Source organism: Bombina bombina, chromosome 1 (genome assembly GCF_027579735.1).
Source record: "Bombina bombina isolate aBomBom1 chromosome 1, aBomBom1.pri, whole genome shotgun sequence".
NCBI lineage: Eukaryota > Metazoa > Chordata > Amphibia > Anura > Bombinatoridae > Bombina > Bombina bombina.
The window spans coordinates 540,059,366-540,082,441 of record NC_069499.1 but is presented as its reverse complement, the minus strand read 5'-3'; the positions used below and the strand labels follow the sequence as shown (position 1 = coordinate 540,082,441).

At 36.8% G+C, this 23,076-nt stretch overlaps 1 protein-coding gene across 3 annotated transcripts in view; it reads left to right on the top strand.

Moving 5' to 3' along the window:
• The first annotated feature begins 4,891 nt into the window (after window positions 1-4,891).
• Window positions 4,892-23,076, top strand: part of PARD3B (par-3 family cell polarity regulator beta) — a 1,914,565-nt gene continuing 1,896,380 nt past the window's right edge. Inside the window, exon 1 of one of the 3 annotated variants that reach the window (XM_053698658.1) lies at window positions 4,892-5,735. In XM_053698658.1, coding sequence (XP_053554633.1) covers window positions 5,616-5,735 — 120 coding nt within the window. In that variant the 5' untranslated portion in view covers window positions 4,892-5,615. The remainder of the gene's footprint in view (window positions 5,736-23,076) is intronic. The other 2 variants (XM_053698660.1, XM_053698659.1) reach the window with 2 other exon arrangements.

Sequence of the window (23,076 nt, the reverse complement as noted above, 5' to 3'; positions counted from 1 at the left end):
CTGCTGTGGCTGATGTATAGCGTCATGCTGATACTTCACAGATTAATGTAAGGTTTATTTTTATAGTTTTTGTTTTCTCTCTGTCTCAGATTTTACAGCTTCCCATAGTTCTGCTGTTCCAGTCAGTAAACCTATATTTGTCTGCACCTCCATGCTTCCTCCTCAGTCTTTACCTTGCTTTGCTCCTGTTGGCTGCCCTAAATCTCTCTAATCAGCTAACCTCACACCAGAATCAAATTCAAAAGAATATTAAATGAATCTACAGTGGAGGATTTTATGTATTTATTTACTTATAAGTACTGCGTACGTCCAGTTTCACATATTGCAATTTATTTCATCCACTGCTGGGCTAATAATTTAAAAAATAAAAAAAATAAATTGATTTAGTTTTTTTTTGGCATGTTGGGGTGGAGAGCGAAATTGCATGGGGTGGGATGGGGGCCCAAGAATCTTTTTGCCCAGGGTCCAGTCAATATTAAAGACGGCCCTGTATGCACATGCGCGAATCGGGAACGCGCGACCATCATAATATTCATAATAATATTTGCCGCATGCGCAACTCAATCAATAGGCTGATGACGTCGCTGCACGGCCAAAAAGTCAATTGGAAGATCAAACAACGTGATCAGGAAGTAAAATAAAAAAATTAAAAATGGGTTGAATTGTAAGTTGACAAAAATAATATTTCATTGTGGATCAAAATGTATTTACATCGAACTTTGTAAAAAATCATGAATGAAAGTACTATTATTTTTAGATGAACTATGTAACTGAGGATATCGAAGCATGTAACTTTACTTTCACTTTAAGCGCTTCTCTTTTCTAAAAAAAAAAAAAAAAAAAAAAAGTTACACGTCCCTTAAATTATAAGGGGCAGAGTTAAAGGGACACTGTACCCAAAATTTTTCTTTCATGATTCAGATTGAGCATGAAATTTTAAGCAACTTTATAATTTACTCCTATTATCACATTTTCTTCATTCTCTTGGTATCTTTATTTAAAATGCAAGAATGTAAGTTTAGATGCCGGCCCATTTTTAGTGAACAACCTGGGTTGTCCTTGCTGATTGGTGGATAAATTCATCCACCAATAAAAAAATTGCTGTCCAGAGTACTGAACCCCAAAAAAAGCATAGGTGCCTTCTTTTTCAAATAAAGATAGCAAGAGAACAAAGAAAAATTGATAATAGGAGTAAATTAGAAAGTTGCTTAAAATTGCATGCTCTTTCTGAATTACAAAACAACATTTTTGGGTTCAGTGTCCCTTTAAGAGATCTGGTAGTCCTTGTAGTCTAGGTTAGGGTTTGGAAAGAAGATCCAAACTATTTGCAAGATATCTAGGCTCTGCAATATCTGAACAACTTGCATACACAGAGTTTAAAAACATCATGCCTCTTCTCACATGTTTTGAATACACAAAAAGATAGAAGCGCTCAACCTGGGAAGGAACAATAGCGTAAACCTTGTTTAATGACCACCCCAGAAGCAGCCTCTTTTTGCCCAGCATGTGCCAAACACAGAGAAGAACTTTCCTGTAGTTTATCAGCTTGATCCTGGCTAAACAGTACAGACCAGACCCAAAAAAACAGGCAATACGTTTTGGCCTAGTGTGGGCCTCATCAGTGAGGTGCAGCCATATTCCTCTAGGCACACTGGGCAACGGGTCCACATATGGTTTTGCGCATCACCCTTAAGGAGAATTCCCTAAGGGTCATAATTTGCATACACAAAAAGAGAGAAGCAATCAACCAGGGAATGAACAATAGCATACAAGCTTGTTCTATGGCTAGTTACCACCCCAGAAGGAGCCTCTTTTTGCCCAGCATGTGCCATACACAAAGAAAAGAGAAGCATGTGATTGTTACTATCCTTCATTTAGGTTTAGACACAAACAGAGCACAATATTATCTAATATGCCACACGTGAACTAGCGTTTTCTAATCGGGAAACCGGGTAGAAATGATTGACTCTTGTATACTTGTAACGATATCCGATTGATAATTGGTGAAAGTTCACTTTATCAGCTTAAATATGCCAAAAGGTCCTTATGGATCATCTACGCGTTTCGGTGCACCACTTCCGCCTTTATCAAGAAGCATAACCTGTTGGACATTTGGCTTGGTTTTTATTTGTTATAACGACTCCTCCCCTTCACAACGTATCCAGGTTTAAAAGGGCTGGAGTCTTATTATTTGAGTAATCTGTGATTACCTTGTATCTAAGCCTCTGCAGACTGCCCCCTTATCTCAGTTCTTTTGACAGACTTGCATTTTAGCCAACCAGTGCCGACTCATAACTCCACGGGAGTGAGCACAATGATATCTAATATGCCACACGTGAACTACCGCTGTCTAATTTAAAAATATTTCAAAATGTATTGAGATAAGAGGGGACCTTCAATAGCTTTGAAATTAGCATATGAGCATACCTATGTTTAGTTTTCAACAAAGAACCAAGAGAACAAAGCAAATTTGATGATTAAAGTAAATTGTTTAAAATGGCATGCCCTATCTGAAAGATGAAAGTTATTGCAAAACCAGCTCTTGACCAGCAATGCACTACTGGGCCTGAAACATGGCATCTAAGCCAATTGGTGGCAACATAAGTGTGTACCGGCCAATCACCAGCTATGTTCATGACAGTATTTATTGACACATAAATATACACTACAAGCTCCAAATGTAGTTAACCCCTTGCACCATATGGACGTGGGTACTATGTCAAACAGTACATGTTGCGGTCCCCACCCTCAACTTAGACAGTAGAAGCTGCAACCAGGGAACAGAAGGCATCTGCCTTCATATGATAAGGGAACACCAATAATGGCTTCCAGTAACATATATGGTGAAAAGCAGTGGGAAGGGAGGCTTATAGAGTTGTTTGGTGAGGATTAGGGAGTTGGAGGGATCTACACTACAGAAATATTAATAAAAAAAATTCCCTAAACTTCATACTGGCACCTAAGATGGAGCTGTTTGGCAGGGATTGGGTGGGGCCTGGAGGTGTCGGGTGGGAGGGTAATCCCTACATTAGAGCAAATATTAAAGGGACAGTAAAGTCAAAATTAAATGTTTGTGATTCAGACAGAGCATGTAATTTTAAACAACTTTCCAATTTACTTCTGCTATCAGATTTGATTTGTCCTCTTTGTATCTTTAATTGAAGAGTAAAATAGCAGTGTTTTGCAACATTGTATAACAAAGCTACAAATAATGTTGCAAAACACTGCTGCCATAGACTATTAAAGACACGTTGAACACTCCTGAGCTCTTATGAGCCTTCCTAGTTTTAATCTTCCATAAAAGATACCAAAAGAACAAAGCAAATTTGATAACAGAAATAAATTGGAAAGTTGTTTAAAATGACATGCTCTATCTGATTCATGAAAGTTTAAATTTTGACTTTACTGTCCCTTTAACCTTACAAGCTAACTGATTAACCGCTTCACTGCTGGGGATTTCAGAAGTGTTGTGTGCAGCTGCAGTTAACAACCTCCTAATTGCCAAAAAACATTGGCTGCTATTTATGAACAAAGGGATGCCAGTGAAGCTTTTACAACCATTTGTCTTATGACTGCAGTAGTTGTGTGTAAATAATTTCAGTGAGAAACCCAAATGTTGATAAAAAGTTTTTTTTATTTTTTATGATCGTATTTGGTGGCCAAATAGTGGCATCATATATACCAAAAATGGGTCTAGATCTATATATTGAGTTGTCTACTTAAAAATATATATATTTTTCATAGGTAAATAAAAAAAATCATAATGCTGTATTTCGGTTTAAAAGGAGTGATAGCAAAAATGCTAAAAATTCTCTGGTACTTGGGCAAGATTTTCTCTAAAATTTAAGATAGTGAAGGGATTAAAAGTATAGTATATAGCCATAAATAGGCAGGATTATAATATAAGGAACAAATAAAAATATATAATAAAATAACATTATTAGTCAATTATTAAGCCACGGAACAGAACTGTACATGTTAGTTTTTTACCGCATTAAATGTGTATAATAATAAGTAGAAGGAAAAAGAACAACAACTTTACCTACTGTTCTGTACCATGATTTTATTAATTGAATAATGACAGCAGTCAATGTATGTAGAGCACCTATATTTAGTTTATCTGCATTTACTCAACCAATATTAATTTAAAAACACGTTTTGTTACTATTATACATTAGCCCACTATTTATATGGCAATATATTCATGGATCGTCCATGTGCATATAACTATTTTGTATAAGAATTATATTATATCTAGTTATAGAAACGTGGGGAAATCATAATACTTTTTAAAATCAGAAATGTTATTCACTAACATTTTTGAGAACTTCAATGATACCACCTTAAAAGTGAGCAAGAGTAATGATACAATTGGTTATACTACCTTAACACAGTCCTGAGTTTTTTCTCTTGTGACCAGTTCTATCCCACAACTAAAACTAGTCCTTTACTTTTCCTCGTTAATAAGTATGTTGAGTCTACATTAATTAATTAAACCAATTATATTATGAAAAGTGGTCCTAAAACACAGAATACACGATTGGGAAATAGTTTTGCTTCTGAAGAGAAATTTATAGTACGAGTTCAAATGTAATTTTCTTTCTATTAAACCGCAAGGATATCCAACACGTGTACATTTTAATTTTACATAAAAACTCAGCAAGGTATCATTATTGTTAAAACATTTATTTTATTAAACGTGTAACGAAGAGACCACTGGTGTGAAACAGTGTCTGTTCTGTCTTATTCTCGCACCAAATCTATTGTTAATTCTGCTTGTGTTTTTTGCCCATCCCGTCTTGAGCCATAAGGTTTCCCTCCATCCCGTGCCCCCTGCACTGCATTACAAGTACCACATTCCAGGTCAGACAGTTTATTCATCCAGCAAACAGGTTGTGATGGCTTCTGGGAGGGAAGCTGACTATCTCTCCCGCCTCTCCTTAGCTTTCCCTCCTCCCTGCCTGAGCCTCTTACTCCTGCGGCTCCTCCCCTGCAGCAGTGCCTGCCTGGGAATCCCGGCCCTGACCCACACTTACAACCCGGGACTATTCAAAGCTTCCCAACACCTGGACCTACCCGGGTAAAGCATTCCGGCCAGACCCCCCTAAATCTACAATAGCTGCTAGATTTTTGAGACCTGTATGCAGGAGCTTCCTCATTCCATTCACCCCTCCCAAATCTTTCACTCTCCTTCCGCCTGGAACAGGGGGGCTCTAATTAATATTCCCTGGGGACTCATTTTAACTGGATAATAAAGATGTATAGATTTTTTTAAACATATATTTGTAGATCTATTTTTCGTTTTGTAAAAAAAAACAAACCCAAAAAACTTTCATGAAACTTTAGGATCATATTAAAGAAGAAAACAGCGTACCTTGCACTGCTCGTAATTAATGCAACACTTGACATTGACCATTTTATTGTTACTTTTACTTAAATAAATGATAATTATGGAATATTTTGACTTGAACAGGTAGCATTATTAAAAGTTGTTGCACCTGTTGCTAACAGGAAGGAGAATCCTTCAGCAGAACTGATACTGTGTCTTGGCATTCAGAAGTTATTTTTGTTTTTCTATTCGTGTTTTTTTTTTGGACTTGTGGAAGGCAATAAGAATGAAAGCAACAGTTTGTTTTGGGAAAACTGGGATTGTTGTCCCTTGTAAAGATGGGAAGATGACAGTGAAAGAGTTAATCCAACAGGCTGCGCAGAGGTACATCAAAGCCAAAGAAAAAGTAAGTTCTGTTCATATTCTTTTAACTATTAATAATAAAAAAAATTCTGTTAAAAATGCTGTTTCTGAAATCAATGGGAAAGGGAGTTAATGAGTACTTTTTATTTTGAAATTGTTTTTTTATTCAGTGCATTACAGGACTCAATAAACAGCCATATTTAAACCTTGTGACTTGTGGGAATGAAGAATATTGGCAATTGGTATTATTATGTATAATGAAACCATTCAAATACATTAAAGAGAGAAGTAAGGGAGAGGGAGAAATATTAAAAAAATAACCTAGTGTAGGGGTGGTAAATTGATAAATCATGTGGCTTGGCTTTCAGTGTGTATTGCAAATGGGGAGAGGTAAAGAAATGCAGTGAAGCATTTGGATACAATATAACAACCTGATGCATCTAAGTGGAGAGCCAGGCCCTAGGTTAGAAAAGACTGGCCAGATCATTTTATTGATGCTTTATTGCTTGCATACAACTGTGTTTAACCCCTGCAAAATGTTTAAATCCAGCTCAAGATCAGCAATAGACTAATGAGATGTAGCCACCAATTAATTGCAAACTCCCAATTTTGCATTGCTGCTCTGGAACTGACTTTTAACTATGTGTTTAACCCGTTTGCACTTTATTTTACCCCAGTTGAGCACTTCTCATATTTATTAAATCTCCCTAAGGGTAATGGGGCAACCAGACGTGGACCCCTTGCTCACTGTGCTTAGAAGGAAATAGCTGCACCTCTGATGAGGTCCATATAGACCGAAATGTACGTCTGCGGTTAGCCGTACAAATCTTTTGTTCTGATGAGAACTGCCTGGTATTTCGAGGCTGGACTGTCCTTTTGGATGGGTTCAGACTGATATACTACAATAAATTTCTCTTTTGTGGAAAACACAGATTGGGCAGAAAGAAGCTGCACCCTGGGTGGGTACCATCCCATAGAGTGGACTTTTAAGCACTATTACCATCCTCAGTTGAGCACTTCCCTTATGTATTTTATTTTACACCTTGCATATTTATTTATAAAATATTTTACCAGGAAGGATACATTGAGATTTCTCTCGTTTTCAAGTATGTCCTGGAAATTTATAATTCATAAGAGTATTTTCTATTTGTATTTTTATGTACGAGGAGCTCACAATCTAGAGCAGATACAATCTAAAACTTTCCATGCACAATGTGACCCACCAATGTATTTTATCTAACTGTTCTGTCTGAATATTTTATTTTTGAACCAGATATTAGAACAGGAGTCAATAAATCTGTTTAGATTTTAAGAATTTAGTAATAATATTTAGGAGTCAGACATATTGTACTTTTAGGAGCCGGACAGTGGTATTTGCATATAGATATATGTAGAACAACCCAAAACATAAGAAGCCAGAAGTAAAATTCTAGGACCCAGTGGCACCATGGCTACTGGGTTTGTCCTGCATTGTGCACACCAGCTATATAAAGTTTTGTTATTTGAAGGCTGTTTGGACCGTTTCTTCCCATTAGTAATATTTTTAACATTCACCAACGGACATTTTTGAAAAAAATAGTTTTAACAGTTAATAGTTTTAAAAACCATAGCCGCTTTGTTTCCTTAAAAATGAGAGTGAGAATATGATTTCAGATGTTCTTGGAGGTCTGACCTCTCTGTGATTGACAACATCACTTATAAACATGGCTAAGTTGATCTTTAGTACTTGTGTGTTTATTGCATTTTTCAGCTAGTTGTTAACCTTTTAAAGCCGTTATGACGTTCTATTCCGTCATAATTAGACTGGGCTTTAAAGCCGTTATGACGGAATAGAACATCATAGCTAATGGCTGTCCTGAAGCCTTCTGTGCTTCTAGGATTTAATCGCAGTCTGGAGGGCGTTCCTAGGATTGTAGGGACGCCCCCCAGATGCGATCCAATAATTGAAATCTCGCGATCGTGCAGTTGTTCCGATGTAGGCACTTTAACCCTGTCACGAAAGGGTTAATATTCTCTCTAATTCACCAAAACATGTCAGAGAATGTAAAAGATTTTCATGTTAAACTGGTAAATCCTTCTAATGCTAATTGATGGAACATTGTGAGAAATAACCAGGATTCAGAGGGTAACCTCATTTACTGCTCTGCTTTCTTGCCAGGTTCTGTATCTAAATTTTGGAGCTATCCTTGCACCTGTTGCATTATTGCTATGTTTGCATTTTTTGGTAATTTGTTCCCATTGGTATTTCTAAGTTTACACATGCCAGGGCTTTGTGAGAGTATGTTTAAAGGGATATGAAACCCAAAGTTTTTCTTTCATGATTCGGATAGAGCAGGGAATTTCAAGCAACTTTCTAATTTACTCCATTTATCAATTTTTCTTCTTTCTCCTGGTATCTTTATTTGGAAAAAGCAGGAATGTAAGCTTATGAGCCGGCCCATTTATGGTTCAGAACACTGGGTAGCACATGCTGATTGGTGGAAAGCCACTGGTATATACAAATAATGAAATGCTTGCAAAATGCATTTCTAAAATATAACAAGTGTTCAATAGCAAAAAACAAACGGAGATCCATTGATTTATCTTCATAGGAAAGTTAAATATTTACATTTTAACGTATTTTCCTTGTCACCTTTTTGCGATAAAAGAAATAAAAAGGATTACCTGATGAAAACTGATATGAGAAATACACATTGCAATGATAAAGTGAGCCTGCTATTTAACTCTTTAATGGCCGAGGACGTACGCCATACGTCCTCAGAAAAAAGGCAGTTAACGCCTGAGGACGTATGGCGTACGTCCTCGGTTTGGAAAGCAGCTGGAAGCGATCCTCATTGCTTCCAGCTGCTTTCCGGTTATTGCAGGATGCCTCAATATCGAGGCATCCTGCAATAACAATTTGTACCCCTCCGGTGCAGAGAGAGCCACTCTGTGGCCCTCTCTACACCGGACATCGATGGCCGCAATCGTTGGTGGGTGGGAGCTGCAGTGGGAGGCGGGTGGGCGGCTATCGATGGCTTCAGATACACAGAGGGGGGCGGGATCGGGGACGGGAGAGTCAGGGGCGCGCACAGACACGCGCGCGTGCATGGGGGATCGGCGGGCAGGCGCGTGCACGGGCACGGGAGGGAGCGGGTGGGAACCGCTTACCCTACAGAAATAATCATGTAGTAAGTGGGAGGAATAGGGGGAATAAATGCCCCCAAAAAGTAATCTAAGGGATCTGGGAGGGGGTGGGGGTAGGGGTTGGTCGTGGGGAAGCTACACTACAGAAAAATGTAAAAAAAAAAAAAATAAAAAAGAGAAAAAAATATTGTTAACTGGGTACTGGCAGACAGCTGCCAGTACCCAAGATGGCCCCCAATAAGGCAGGGGGGGGGGGTTAGAGAGCTGTTTTTGGGGGGGATCAGGGAGGTTGGGGGCTAAGGGGGGATCCTACAAAGTAGCATATGTAAATATGCTAAAGATGTATTTTTAAAAAAAAAAAAAACTTTTATTTTAGTACTGGCAGACTTTCTGCCAGTACTTAAGATGGCGGGGACAATTGTGGGGTGGGGGAGGGAAGGGAGCTGTTTGGGAGATATCAGGGGGTCTGATGTGTCAGGTGGGAGGCTGATCTCTACACTAAAGCTAAAATTAACCCCGCAAGCTCCCTACAAACTACCTAATTAACCCCTTGACTGCTACCCATAATACATGTGTGATGCGCAGCAGCACTTTGCGGCCTTCTAATTACCAAAAAGCAACGCCAAAGTCATATATGTCTGCTATTTCTGAACAAAGGGGATCCCAGAGAAGCATTTACAACTATTTGTGCCATAATTGCACATGCTGTTTGTAAATAATTTCAGTGAGAAACCTAAAATTGTGAAAAATTTAGCGTTTTTTTTTAATTTGATTGCATTTGGCGGTGAAATGGTGGCATGAAATATACCAAAATGGGCCTAGATCAATACTTGGGGTTGTCTACTACACTACACTGAAGCTAAAATTAACCCTAGAAGCTCCCTACATGCTCCCTAATTAACCCCTTCACTGCTGGGCATAATACACGTGTGAGCAGCCTTCTAATTAGTAAAAAGCAAAACCAAAGCCATATATGTCTGCTATTTATGAACAAAGGGGATCCCAGAGAAGCATTTACAACCATGTATGCTATAATTGCATAAGTTTTTTGTAAATAATTTCAGTGAGAAACCTAAAGTTTGTGAATAAAATTGTGAAAAAGTGAACAATTTTTTTTATTTGATCGCATTTGGCGGTGAAATGGTGGCATGAAATATACCAAAATGGGCCTAGATCAATACTTTGGGATGTCTTCTAAAAAAAAATATATACATGTCAGGGGATATTCAGGGATTCCTGAAAGATATTAGTGTTCTAATGTAACTAGCGCTAATTTTGAAAAAAAGTGGTTTGGAAATAGCAAAGTGCTACTTGTATTTATGGCCCTATAACTTGCAAAAAAAGCAAAGAACATGGAAACATTGGGTATTTTCAGGACAAAATTTAGAAACTATTTAGCATGGTTTTTGTTTGGTGGTTGTAGATGTATAACAGATTTTGGGGGTCAAAGTTAGAAAAAGTGTGTTTTTTTTCCATTTTTTCCTCATATTTTATAAAAATTTTTTATAGTAAATTATAAGATATGATGAAAATAATGGTATATTTTGAAAGTCCATTTAATGGCGAGAAAAACGGTATATAATATGTGTGGGTACATTAAATGAGCAAGGGGAAAATTACAGCTAAACACAAACACCGCAGAAATGTAAAAATAGCCTTGGTCCCAAACGGACAGAAAACGGAAAAGTGCTGTGGTCATTAAAGGGACACTGAACCCAAATTTTTTCTTTCATGATTCAGATAGAGCATGCAATTTTAAGCAACTTTCTAATTTACTACTATTATAAATTTGTCTTCGTTCTCTTGCTATCTTTATTTGAAAAAGAAGGCATCCAAGCTTTTTTTGGTTCAGAAACTCAGGACAGCACTTTTTTATTGGTGGATTAATTTATCCACCAATCAGCAAGGACAACCCAGGTTGTTCACCAAAAATGGGCCGGCATCTAAACTTACATTCTTGCATTTCAAATAAAGATACCAAGAGAATGAAGAAAATTTGATAATAGGAGTAAATTAGAAAGTTGCTTAAAATGTCATGCTCTATCTGAATCACAAAAGAAAAATTTTGGGTTCAGTGTCCCTTTAAGGGGTTAATAACTACTTTACTTTCGTTATTAAGTTGTATAACTTGCCTCCTACTTCCCCTTTTCCATGGGCTTTTTGAAGTTTCCTTATAAGGATAGTGGTACACTACAAACATGTGAAACAGCAACCTTCTTCCTTTTGAAAGTTATCCAGCACATTGTTAATCCTAATGCGTTATCTTGTGAGTTATACATTTGCTGTCTTGGAATTGGCTGTAAGTCTGCCTATGTGATTGGTTTAAATCCTGTGCCAGTATGCGTGCAATTTACCAGTGAAAAGCAATAGAGGCAGTGAATCCTTTGGTGCTTTATTAAGGACAAAGGATGCAATTTCATAGTTTGTCCTTTTAAATCTTGCACTGGTTGTTTGTTTCCTGTCTACACTAGATGTGTAAACCAATTACAGTGAGTATCCTCAGTGAGTATCAATATTCCTTGTAGGCACCAAACCACCCAGAATCTATCCATGTCTCTGAGTAAAAAAACAAAAACTGAACTTGACTGTGTTGAAGCAGCTTCAGAAATCCTGTCCTCTGACCCTCTAAGATTCACAAAAAGCTAGTGCTGTTTCTTTAGTTACACTGTTTTATTGTTCACTTTTGTCATTTTTATTAATTAGCTGATAATGTTATTGTATAAATGCATATATGGCCTTGCTGGTGGTTTGTGCAGGCTATGTGTGCTGCTTCATAATTGTTTTATATCGCTGCTTTAACCCCTTAGTGACCACAGCACTTTTCAATTTTCTTACTGTTTGGGACCAGCGCTATTTTTACATTTCTGCGGTGTTTGTTTTTAGCTGTAATTTTCCTCTCTCATTTACAGTACCCACACATATTATATACCGTTTTTCTCACCATTAAATTGACTTTCTAAAGAGACCATTATTTTCATCATATCTTATAATTTACTATAATTTTTTTTTTATAAAATATGATGAAAAAATTGAAAAACCCCCCACTTTTTCTAACTTTGACCCCCAAAATCTAATACACAACTACAACCACCAAAAAACACCCATGCTAAATAGTTTCTAAATTTTGCCGAGTTTAGAAATAGCCAGGGTTTACATGTTCTTTGCTTTTTTTGCAAGTTATAAGGAATAAGTACAATAGTACTGTACTTTGCTATTTCTATATATATATATATATATATATATATATATATAATGTGTGTGTGTGTGTGTGTGTGTGTATATATATATATATATATATATATATATATATATATAATGTGTATGTATGTGTGTGTATATATATATATATATATATATATATATATATATATATATATATATATATATATATATATATATATTTATATTTATTTATTTTTTATTAGTAGAAGACAACCCAAAGTATTAATCTGGGCCCATTTTGGTATATGTTATACCACCATTTCATCGCCAAATGCGGTCAAATTAAAAAAACAAAAAAACCTTTTCACAAACTTTAGGTTTCTCACTGAAATTATTTACAAACATCTTGTGCAATTATGGCACACATGGTTGTAAATGCTTCTCTGGGATCCCCTTTGTTCATAAATAGTAGACATTTATGGCTTTGGCATTACTTTTTGGTAATTAGAAGGCAGCTAAATGCTTCTGCGCACCACACTTGTATTATGCCCAGCAGTTAAGGGGTTAATTAGGTAGGTTGTAGGGTTAATTGTAGCTTTAGTGTAGAGATCAGCCTCCCACCCTCTGATCCCTCCCTGACCCCCCTCAATCAACTCTCTTCGCTCCCCCACCTCACAATTGTCGCTGCCATCTTAAGTACTGGCAGAAAGTCTGACAGTATAAAAATAAAGCTGCTTATTTTTATTTTTTTTAAATAAAAAAAAAAATAAATAAAAAATAAATAAATATATATATATATATATATATATATATATATATATATATATATGATCCCCTATTACCCCCCCCCTCGACCTATTGGCCGCCATCTTAGGTACTGGCGGCAGCTGTCTGCCAGTACACAGTTTACAAAAAAAATTGCCCTTTTTTTTCTAAAAAAAAAAAATAAACACCCCATTTTCTGTAGTGTAGATGCTCCCCCTACCCGATCTCTTTCCAAACATTTTTTTTTACCTCTCCCTCCTTTGGACAGAACGTTAATGTCCTGAGCCCCGCCCCCTTGCAAGCTTCCGGACACTCAGGAACAGGATCCGGAACTCGCACCAGCGATGACTTCTAGTAAATAAGAGAATAAATCTCACTTGCAAAAAGGCATAGTATTCCTTTAAATCATTAATCCTTGCTGTGACTTTAAGGGACATTCAAAACCAGTGCTTCTGTATAAAAATTGTGCTTGTCTAAAGCTTTGTAAAGAGATCAAAGGATAATAAGTAACCTTGTATTTGTAAAATACAGCAACTTGCCAGCTACAATGTTATTACTTAGGGCATAGGATAACTTTACTCAATGGAGTGTTTATTAGACTGTTTGAAATACAGGTAGCCCTCAGTTTATGCCGGGGTTAGGTTCCAGAAGGAATGGTTGTAAATCGAAACCGTTGTAAATTGAAATCCAGTTTATAATGTAAGTCAATGGGAAGTGAGGGAGATAGGTTCCAGGCCCATCTCAAAATTGTCATAAGTAACACCTAAAACATTATTTTTAAAGCTTTGAAATGAAGACTTTAATTCTAAACAGCATTATAAACCTAATAAAATAATTACACAACACAGAATATATAATTAAACTAAGTTAAATGAACAAAAACATTTGCTAAACAGCATTATAAACCTAATAAAATAATCACACAACACAGACTTCACTTGCATTTTTATGTAAACAGTTCTTTCTATGCATTCCAATCTGGACTGATTTATAGACAGTAAGATCTTGTTCCTTTGAAATCTGTTCAATAGCTCCGGTCTGGTTAAACTGATTAATTTCAACTTGCTTGGCTTTGCTGCAACACAAGCGGACAGCTCCACCTACTGGCTATTTTAATCAATGCACTGCTTCTCAATGCTTTTCAATAGCAGTCACATGACTGGAAAAAAAAGGTTGTTATTCTGAAACGGTGTAAATTGAACCGTTGTAAAACGAGGGCCACCTGTAATTTGAATGTAGGTTCAGTATTGTAAATATCAGTAATTAAAGGAACATTAAACCCCAAATTTTTCTTTCGTTATTCAAGTAGAGAATACAATTTTAAACAACATTCAAATTTGCTTCTATTGTTTAATTTGCTTCATTCTTTAGATATCCTTTGTTGAAGAAATAGCAATTCACATGGGTTAGCCAATCACACGAGGCATCTATGTGCAGCCACCAATCAACAGCTTTTGAGCCTATCTAGATATGCTTTTCAGCAGAGGATATCAAGAGAAGGGAGCAATTTAGATAATAGAAGTAAATTAGAAAGTTGTTTAAAATTGCATTCTCTTTCTAAATCATGAAAGAAAAAACGTGGGTTTCATGTAGCTTGTCTGAGTAACTATAAAAAAGGATGATGCACCTGTATACCAGTGAATAATCCAAATGGTTAAAAGAAAAACAAGTGTAAAAATGTAGTCCCATATAAATGTTTTTCAGACTTTCATCATATGATGACTCATCTTGCAGTTTGGTGAATTATAATCTCTTGATAATGTACACACAAAAACTGAAAGCACAAGTCACAACTACTTACTTATATGCTTTGTAGGCCTTTTATTTACTGGTCATAAGCTCTAATTGTAGCACAAACTTGGCAAAAATCATCTTTTATATACTATGCTTTTACTTTTTTTTTTTTTTTTTATATATTTTTATTATTCTAAATTTGTCTAAATGGACAGGAAAATAAAGCAAAGATTCAGATCTAAATTTAGATGTCCAGTTCCAATCTGAAGTATACGTTTTTGCAAATTTGCGGTAGAGTTCGTACCCTCTCACATTCAGCATATTTTACAGGTCATGTAGGGGCTATGAGGGAAATTATGGAGCATAAGGTCACTAGTACATAAACACTACAGATTGCATTCATAATGTAAAGAAAGCAATTATTTTATGTATGAGGGAGGCAGTGTTTGTATAAACCAACAGCTTTTATTGCTGCTGTCCTGGAATAGCCTGCAATTTATTCTTTAAAGCACAGAGGACTGCAGAGTTGAGCACAAGAAATGGTAACTTTGGTAAGAAGCAAACTTTCCTTGATAAATGTCATATAGTTTTATGCCACACAGTACAGAATATTAAAGGGACATAAAAGTGCAAAAAATGCATGCTGTAATGTATTAGAGCATTGTTATTGCACTATTGCAGAGTCCGTTGCAGTGCACAACTGGGGACTAGCTGTTAACACATCTGGTGAGCTAATTACAATAGAAACCACTTATTAGCAGTAATTAGCATCTAGCCCACAGTAATGCATTGCTGCTCTTGAGCCTATCTAGGTTTGCTTTACAATGAACGATACAAATAGAATTGTCAATTTGATAAAATAAGTAAATTAAATGGTCTTTTATTGCATGCTCTGAACTGTGAAAGTTTAAGTAAATATCACTAAATATCTTTGTGTGAAGCAAGTTTATTAAAGATCACTTTGCAGGAATTTAAAGGGACAGTCTACTGCAAAATTTGTATTGTTAAAACAGATAATCCATTTATTACCTATTCCCCAGTTTTGCATAACCAACACAGTTATGTTACAGTGATGGTAAACCCAAGCGTATAACAAACGCTCGGATTTACCATCACTAAAAATAAATGTTTCTCTCATCATTTTGTAAAATACAGCCTTACATTCACCCTAGCTGTTAAGAAAGCATATTGCAAACACAGCGCCTTCAGCCACCCATGGCACAGCGCTTTCTTCAATGAGGTGATGTTTCCACCTCTAGACTAATAGAGCTGGCATCCTAGCACGGCTAGCGGTCGGAACGTCACCTCATTGGAAAAGAGCCCTGTGCTGTGGGCATCCAGAGGTGCTGTGTTTGCGATATGCTTTCTTAACAGCTAGGGTGAGTGTAAGGCTGTATTTTACAAAACGATGAAAGAAACTCATATTTATTATTAGTGATGGTAAATCTTAGCGTTTTGTAATATGCTTGGATTTACCATAACTTTAATATACTTTTTTTCTTCTGTGATTGCCTTGTAACTAAGCCTCTGCAGACTGCCCCCTTATTTCAGTTCTTTTGACAGACTTGCATTTTAGCCAATAAGTGTGTACTCCTAGGCAACTCCACAGGAGTAATCACAATGTTATCTATATGGCACACATGAACCAGACCTGTCTAAATGCATTCAGATAAGAGGCGGCCTTCAAGGGCTAAGAAATTAGCATATGAGCCTACCTAGGTTTAGCTTTCAACAAAGAATACCAAGAGGACCAGGCAAATTTGATGATAAAAGTAAATTGGAGAGTTGTTTGAAATTGCCTACCCTATCTGAATCATGATAGTTTAATTTTGACTAGACTGTCCCTTTTATCAATATATGTGACTGAATAATGCAGTAGGTTTGTGTGGAGCATTTAGGTAATGTGGATTTGCATAATATTTATATTTTGTTTTTACCTAGCTATAGAGAAAAGGTATTGTCACTGGGGCTTTCCTGTTTCTCTGCTTGTCACATAATCAGGTGGTTTTCTGCTTTTCTTTTTGTGAAGTCTGTCAACTCCTGGTGTGTTTGGACAAACCGGTTTGTGCTCATTCTTGGCAAATGGAATGTTGTGAGCTTTTCACTGTTGTCCTTCTGTAGTATGTAAGGGGTGAATATTTATTTTAGTAGCTATGCATCTGATGACATGACAGGTGGCTTATCTTTGTAATATTTTGTCACTAGAGCCATCCATGCTTTTTATATCATTCTTACTAAAAGGACATTAAACTACATTTTAAATCCCTATAAGATATATAAAAGGAGTTTGCAATGTAGTTTCATGGTTTATTTTTGCCACGTTTCTTGTAATTCCAAACCAATTTTTTCCCCCTCCGTTTTCCCAGATGAAACTGCAGTGATCACTTGATCAATGCAGAACTAATTTATATCTGACCCTAATCTGCCTCCGCAAATGAGATTAGCAAACAAAAGGCTTTTAAAGTGGTATTTCCCTAAACTGCAAATCAATGAACATTTTGCTAACAAGATAACAATTTAAAATTCTTTAAAACACTTATTTTGTATGCATATTTTTTATACATTAGTGTTAGTGCTTATTTGCTAAAATACATGTATAAAAATGCCTTTTATTTCCTTTTTTAAATGAACATTTTAATGTATTTTTTTTGTCTTTGTTGCCTCTCATGCCTATGGAAATTGCTCAGTCAAACAGTTCAACTCTGGGAGAAATCCCTCTAACCCAGTGAGCATTAAAGGGACAGTAAAGTAATAAAAAACTTTAATGATTTAAATAGGGCGTGTAATTTTAAACAACTTTCCAATTTACTTTTATTACCAATTTTGCTTTGTTCTCTTGGTATTCTTAGTTGAAAGCCAAATCTAGGAGGTTCATGTGCTAATTTCTTAGACCTTGAAGACTGCCTCTAATCTAAAAGCATTTTGACAGTTTTTCACCACTAGAGGGCATTAGTTCATGTGTTTCATATAGATAACATAGAGCTCAAGCATGTGAAGCTCCTAGGAGTCAACAATGATTGGCTAAAAATTCAAGTCTGTCAAAAGAACTGAAATAAGGGGGCAGTTTGCAGAGGCTTAGATACAAGGTAATCGCAGAGGTAAAAAGTATATTATTATAACTGTTGGTTATGCAAAAATGAGGAATGGTTAATAAAGGGATTATCTACCTTTTTTTAAACAACAAAAATTCTGGTGTTTACTGTCCCTTTAAGTACTTCATTATCATTCGTGCACAACATGTGTTTTCAAACTATTGTTTTGCTTAAAGAGATAGAAAGTAAAAAAAAAAAAAAAAATGAGCATGGGTGCATTTCAATCTTAAATATAAGCATTTTTGCATTATTCATTTATTAACACAATTCTTCTAGTAAATGTATTACTTTTTCTTCAGCGCCATACTCACATGTGCTGTGAAGGCACGTGCACCAGTATTCAAACACCACAGCTTGTCAGATAGTCATTAGTAGCTTGTATGACACAAATGATGTCTTCAGAAGCAACACACCACCTCCAGCTCTCTGAGCAAGCATGGAGTTTGAACACTGATGCACGGGCCCTCAGAGGATATCTGCGTATGCCGCAGAAGGACTGTAATAACTTTTAATAAAAGCATTTTTGCTGATGAAAGTATATTGCAAAAATGCTTCCATTTCAAATTGAAATGCAGCCATACACATTTAATATTTGACCTTTCTATCCCCTTTAAATTTTAACAAATATTACCTTTTTAATCCAAGAAAAATAAATATATTTTTTTTATTTTTAATATAGTTTTTATTGAGAAATACAGCTTATAGATAACAAAAATGGTAATGGTACATTCATTGATCATATTACATAAGTAAGATGGATTTGGTAAACAATATGCGTAAAGCTGTTATCGTCATTTCTTCTTTAGTATGAGTTCATATGCGGCTGAAGTGAAAAGTCTTTTAAAGGACATTAGAGATCCATGTTTCGGGTATTTGTGGAAGAGGAATGTCATTGGGTCCAGGGTTATGGGTGTACCTGCGGTATCTTGTATGTAGGTGGAAATAGATTCCCAAAAGGGTTGAATTTTAGGACAGGTCCACCAAATATGATATAAGGTCCGTTCGTTTGAGCATTGTCCCCAGCAGCGGTTGAAGAGTTAGGGAAAATGTGTTTTAGTCTTTGTGGCGTTAAATACCATCTGGTAAGAAGTTTGGTGTTGGTCTCTAAGAATTTGGCTGAGTGAGCTGATTTGTGGTTGGAAATAAAAAATTGATCGCCAGTCAGCAGCTGTGATGCGAAACGGCAAAGCTCTCTCCCAGGATTTGGTAAAATTCGACAAATCTCTGTCATTTGGCATAGTGAGTAGTTTGTAAAGCCCCAAGGCAGAACATGCAGTGTTCGGAGATGTCATCGCAGAAAATGCAGCATGTCTGCAGAAAGAATAGGATACATGCAGGAACTGTTAGCACTTTTAGATGGTTCTCTTTAAACAGCGCTGTGCTCTTGGCTGCAATGTGTAGGTTTTCCTTAACACTGCTCATCCAGAGCAATGTGCTGTTTGAAGAGAACGGACATATATGTAGAAGCGCTGCAAAGCAGGGCATTTATTGTTGACTGTCTCTCAGGGATTTGTTCAAACCTTCCCCCCCCCCCGCCTTTTCTGTTCTGCTAACTGTGACTGAATGTAAGGTGTTCTTGTGAGCAACGCATCTTTTTATTACTACATTTATACCCTGTGATGTTTGACCAAGAGAAAAAGGAGACAACATTTTTTAGGAGACTTTTTTTTCTGCAGCTAATTTGCAATGCAATTTTCAACTGCAACACTAGATTATAAAATTTAAAAAAAAATATTTTACTCTCTAGTTAAATCAATAAAAAAGTGCAACTGAACTGGTTAATTAGTGTAACTACTTAATTTAAAATTGTATTTTATTTTAAAATGACCTGCAGAATTTTTTTCACTAAAAAAATGTCATCGCAGAAAGGGAAGAAAAGTTCTGCCTCTGTAGGTCAGTGAGATTGAGTGGTGTATGGGAGAGGAGGAACTACACATTTTCTCAAACGGCATTCTCTGTCTCATTAGATTTGTGTTTATGTGTAGATTGGAGGAAATGGTGGAGCTGGTGGTATCTAAACCATGTGGTATAAAACCCATCGCCTAAGTGTATGATATGTTGTCTTGGTAGTAACTTACCCTTCTCCACCAGAATGTGTGTAGGTAAAAGGAGATGTATATTTTTGGTACCCGATGGAGTAATATTGATACCCGGTTGGAAGTCAGAGTTTTGTAAAGTAGGCGTGAGGGGATTGTGGAAATAATAGGGTGGGTTTTGACTATATCTGTTCAGGATCTATGGGTTTCTAATATTATGGGGTTTGAAGATTTTCTTATTTTAGTCTGATGACTGTCAATCCAGCATGAGGCACCCAATTGGGGATAATCTGCAAGTTTGTGCTCTAGTCTGACCCATTGTTTATGATGGTGTTCATCATAAGGGCACCAGTCTACTATCCTGGAGTGGAAAAATGGCATTTTGGTATTCGTGTATGTTAGTAACGCCTAGTCCACCATGAAGGGGGTCTCTGTATAAGGTTGATTTGGCAGTTCTAGCTAGGAAGGCTAGATTTCCATATGTAGGAATTGATTATGGATTGTAATTTATGGAGTAAAGAGTTCGGGAGGGGGATTGGTACCATTGGTTAGAGGAAAGGTGTATTCCTAAGTATTTGAGTGAGCGGGTTCTAAGAGAGAATTGTGTTATAGATTGTAGTGATGCTAGGTCTTCATTTGTTACATGTACCGGAAATAGCTCCTAGCAGCGCCTCAAGACCCACACGGGTGATTAGCAGCGCTTTATAAAAACTGAATAGATAGACTTCTCAAAGTTGATCGAGAAGTTGGAGACCGTGCCATATGATTTAAGGTTAGAGTTTGCAGCCTGAAGGGATTTTGTTGGTGCAGTTAAGGTCAGTAGGAGGTTATCGGCAAATAGAGCTGACTTGTATTCGGAAGAATGGTAGCAAGTAAGGGTGACAATGGGCACCCTTGTCTTGTACCGTTTCTAATTGAGAAAGATTCTGAATGAAGTCCATTTACTTTTATCTTGGCTAATGGAGTTGTGTGGACGGTTAGCAAGAATTTTTGAGTATAATTTGAGGTCAACGTTTAGTAATGATATGGGACAAAAATTGGCGGGTGTATCAGTCGATTTGCCCGGTTTAGGTAGAACTGTGATGTTTGCCTCGAACATGCTTGAAGGAAATGGATGTTCTGGGTCTATATAATTAAACAATTTAAGGAGATGTGGGGTGAGTAATGGTTTAAATTGTTTATATTAAAAGTTACTGAAGCCATCTGGACCTGGGCTCTTCCATGTTTTTAGAGATTTAATTGCAGAGTTCATCTGGCTTGACTCAGTAGATGTAAATGCTCTGAGTGTACCTGGGGAAGATCTATTTGACTGAGATATTTTTCACATAAGTCTTTGTGGTCGGGTTTTGAGCGTTCGGGGAATAGGTTGTATAGTTTGGTGTAATATTGACAAAATTCAGTAGCTATGTGTTTAGAGTTTGTCGTTTTGGAAGAATCTTTAGCCGTTAGGGAATGCATATATTATAAGGTGAGTTTGCATTTTAGGGCCCTGGCAAGTAGTCTGCCTGGTTTGTTACCCTGAATGTGGTATTTCTGGCAGAGGAAGAAAGCTGTGTTTTGGGCTTTTATGTCAAGGAGGTCGTTGAGTTGCGATCTCGCTTGTTCTTGCTTATGCTGTATTTCTGCATCTGCAGGATGTCTCTTGTGGGAATAGTCTAATTTTACTATTTCCTGTGTGAGTGCTATATGTTTTTGTCTTTGTTTGTTTTTGATGGCTTTATGTTTCATCAAAATTCCCCTAATAACACATTTGTGGGCTTCCCAAGTAATGATTGTTGTAGTGTCTTCCGTATTGTTAAGGGTAAAGTATTCTTTGAGTTCTTGTTCTATGTCAATTTTAATTAAGGGATCTGATATCAATGTTTCATCTAGTCTCCATTGGAAAGGGTGTATTGGTATTGACGGCCATGTGAAAGAACTGCTGAATTGTCTGATCAGCTAATGGGTATGATCCGTGAGGCTTGTAGGTTTAACAGTGAAAGGTTGTTGGACATGATATAATCAAACCTGGAGTATGATTTCTTGGGGTTAGAAAAGAATGTATAGTCTTGCTTGTGGGGGTGCAAGGGTCTCCAAGTATCGTGAAGGGTTAGTAATGATAGATTATTCCAGACGGAGTGTATGGTGTTATTTGGTAGTGTTAGGTTAGGGTTTGTGCTGTCGATAACTGGTTTAAGGGGGAGGTTGAAATCCCCCGCGACTAAAAGGGGGCCTTTTGAGTATGTAAGAATGGAGTTTGTCGTCTGTTGAAAATGTTGACTGATTAGTGTTCGGGGGAAATGAATGTTGACCAGTGTTATTGGTTTTCCATATAGTAGCCCATATAAGCCTAGGTATCTACCTTCCTTGTCTTGTTCTTTTATGGATAAGTTCAAAGGGGGTTGATTTATGAAAAAGAATACTCACTCCATTAATCTTTTTGTGGGATTGCTACTTTGAAAGTGATTTGGGTAAATGATTGAAAAGTACCTGGGTTTATTACCTCGCTTTAAATGGGCCTCTTGCAGGAATAGTATCCTACCATCACTATGAGAGAGATCATGGAAAGCTTTTGACCTTTTAAATGGGGCATTAAGACCTTTGGTGTTAATGGAGAGATAAGGGTAAATTTCTGCTCATTACTTCATGCAGTCATGGTATGATATTCGTGGAGTTGGGAAAGTGTACCCTACAATGATTTTATGCAGAGTAGAATGACTTTTTATAGGCGGTTTACTCAGGATCAGTGAATAAGGTGTGGAGAAGGTGTACAAAACATTTTCAATCAAAACAATTGTGAACAAAACATTTTTTAAACAGTGTATAAAGTTAAACATCATTTAACAGTATTCAATTAACTTGAAAACAAATACAACTAGCTTTTTAACTTTGAGTGTGGGCTAACGGTCCCCCGGATTATGCTAATCTTTTGAATAATAAAGATTCAGCAATTTTTATATAGTAGTGTAATGTTAATGATAACTAGCCTGCAAACCTACAGGGGAGAAAACTTGCATAAATATTAGACAGGTAACAAAGATGGTTTGATCTCACCCATATTTAGCGTGCAGTCCTATGGATTTTTTCTGTCTTTTAGAGGCAGCTGTCTGCCATGATGATCTTTGAGGTCTGGGAGAGTAAGGATGGTGTGTCTTTTGAGAAATGGATGTAGTGGATGGTTGGCTATTGACTGGGATGTTGAGGTTTAGTTCCTTGCAGAAGTCTTTAATGTCCCCAGGATCTGTGCATGTTTTTCTCTGTATGGAATATTGTTTTTCAGTCGCAGGATGGTGAGAGGGGCAAATTCCCTTTGGCGTTGTAGGGTTCTTAAGGAGAGGTCAACATAGATGGATAAAGATGATCCTTGAAAGCTTAATAGAAAGGAGTTTCTCGCTTGTTTCATGATGTCTTATTTTTGCTGAAAGTCCTGGAATTTTATGATTACATTGTGAGGCAGCAGGCCTTTTTAGGCCTTGGTCTCAGGGCTCTG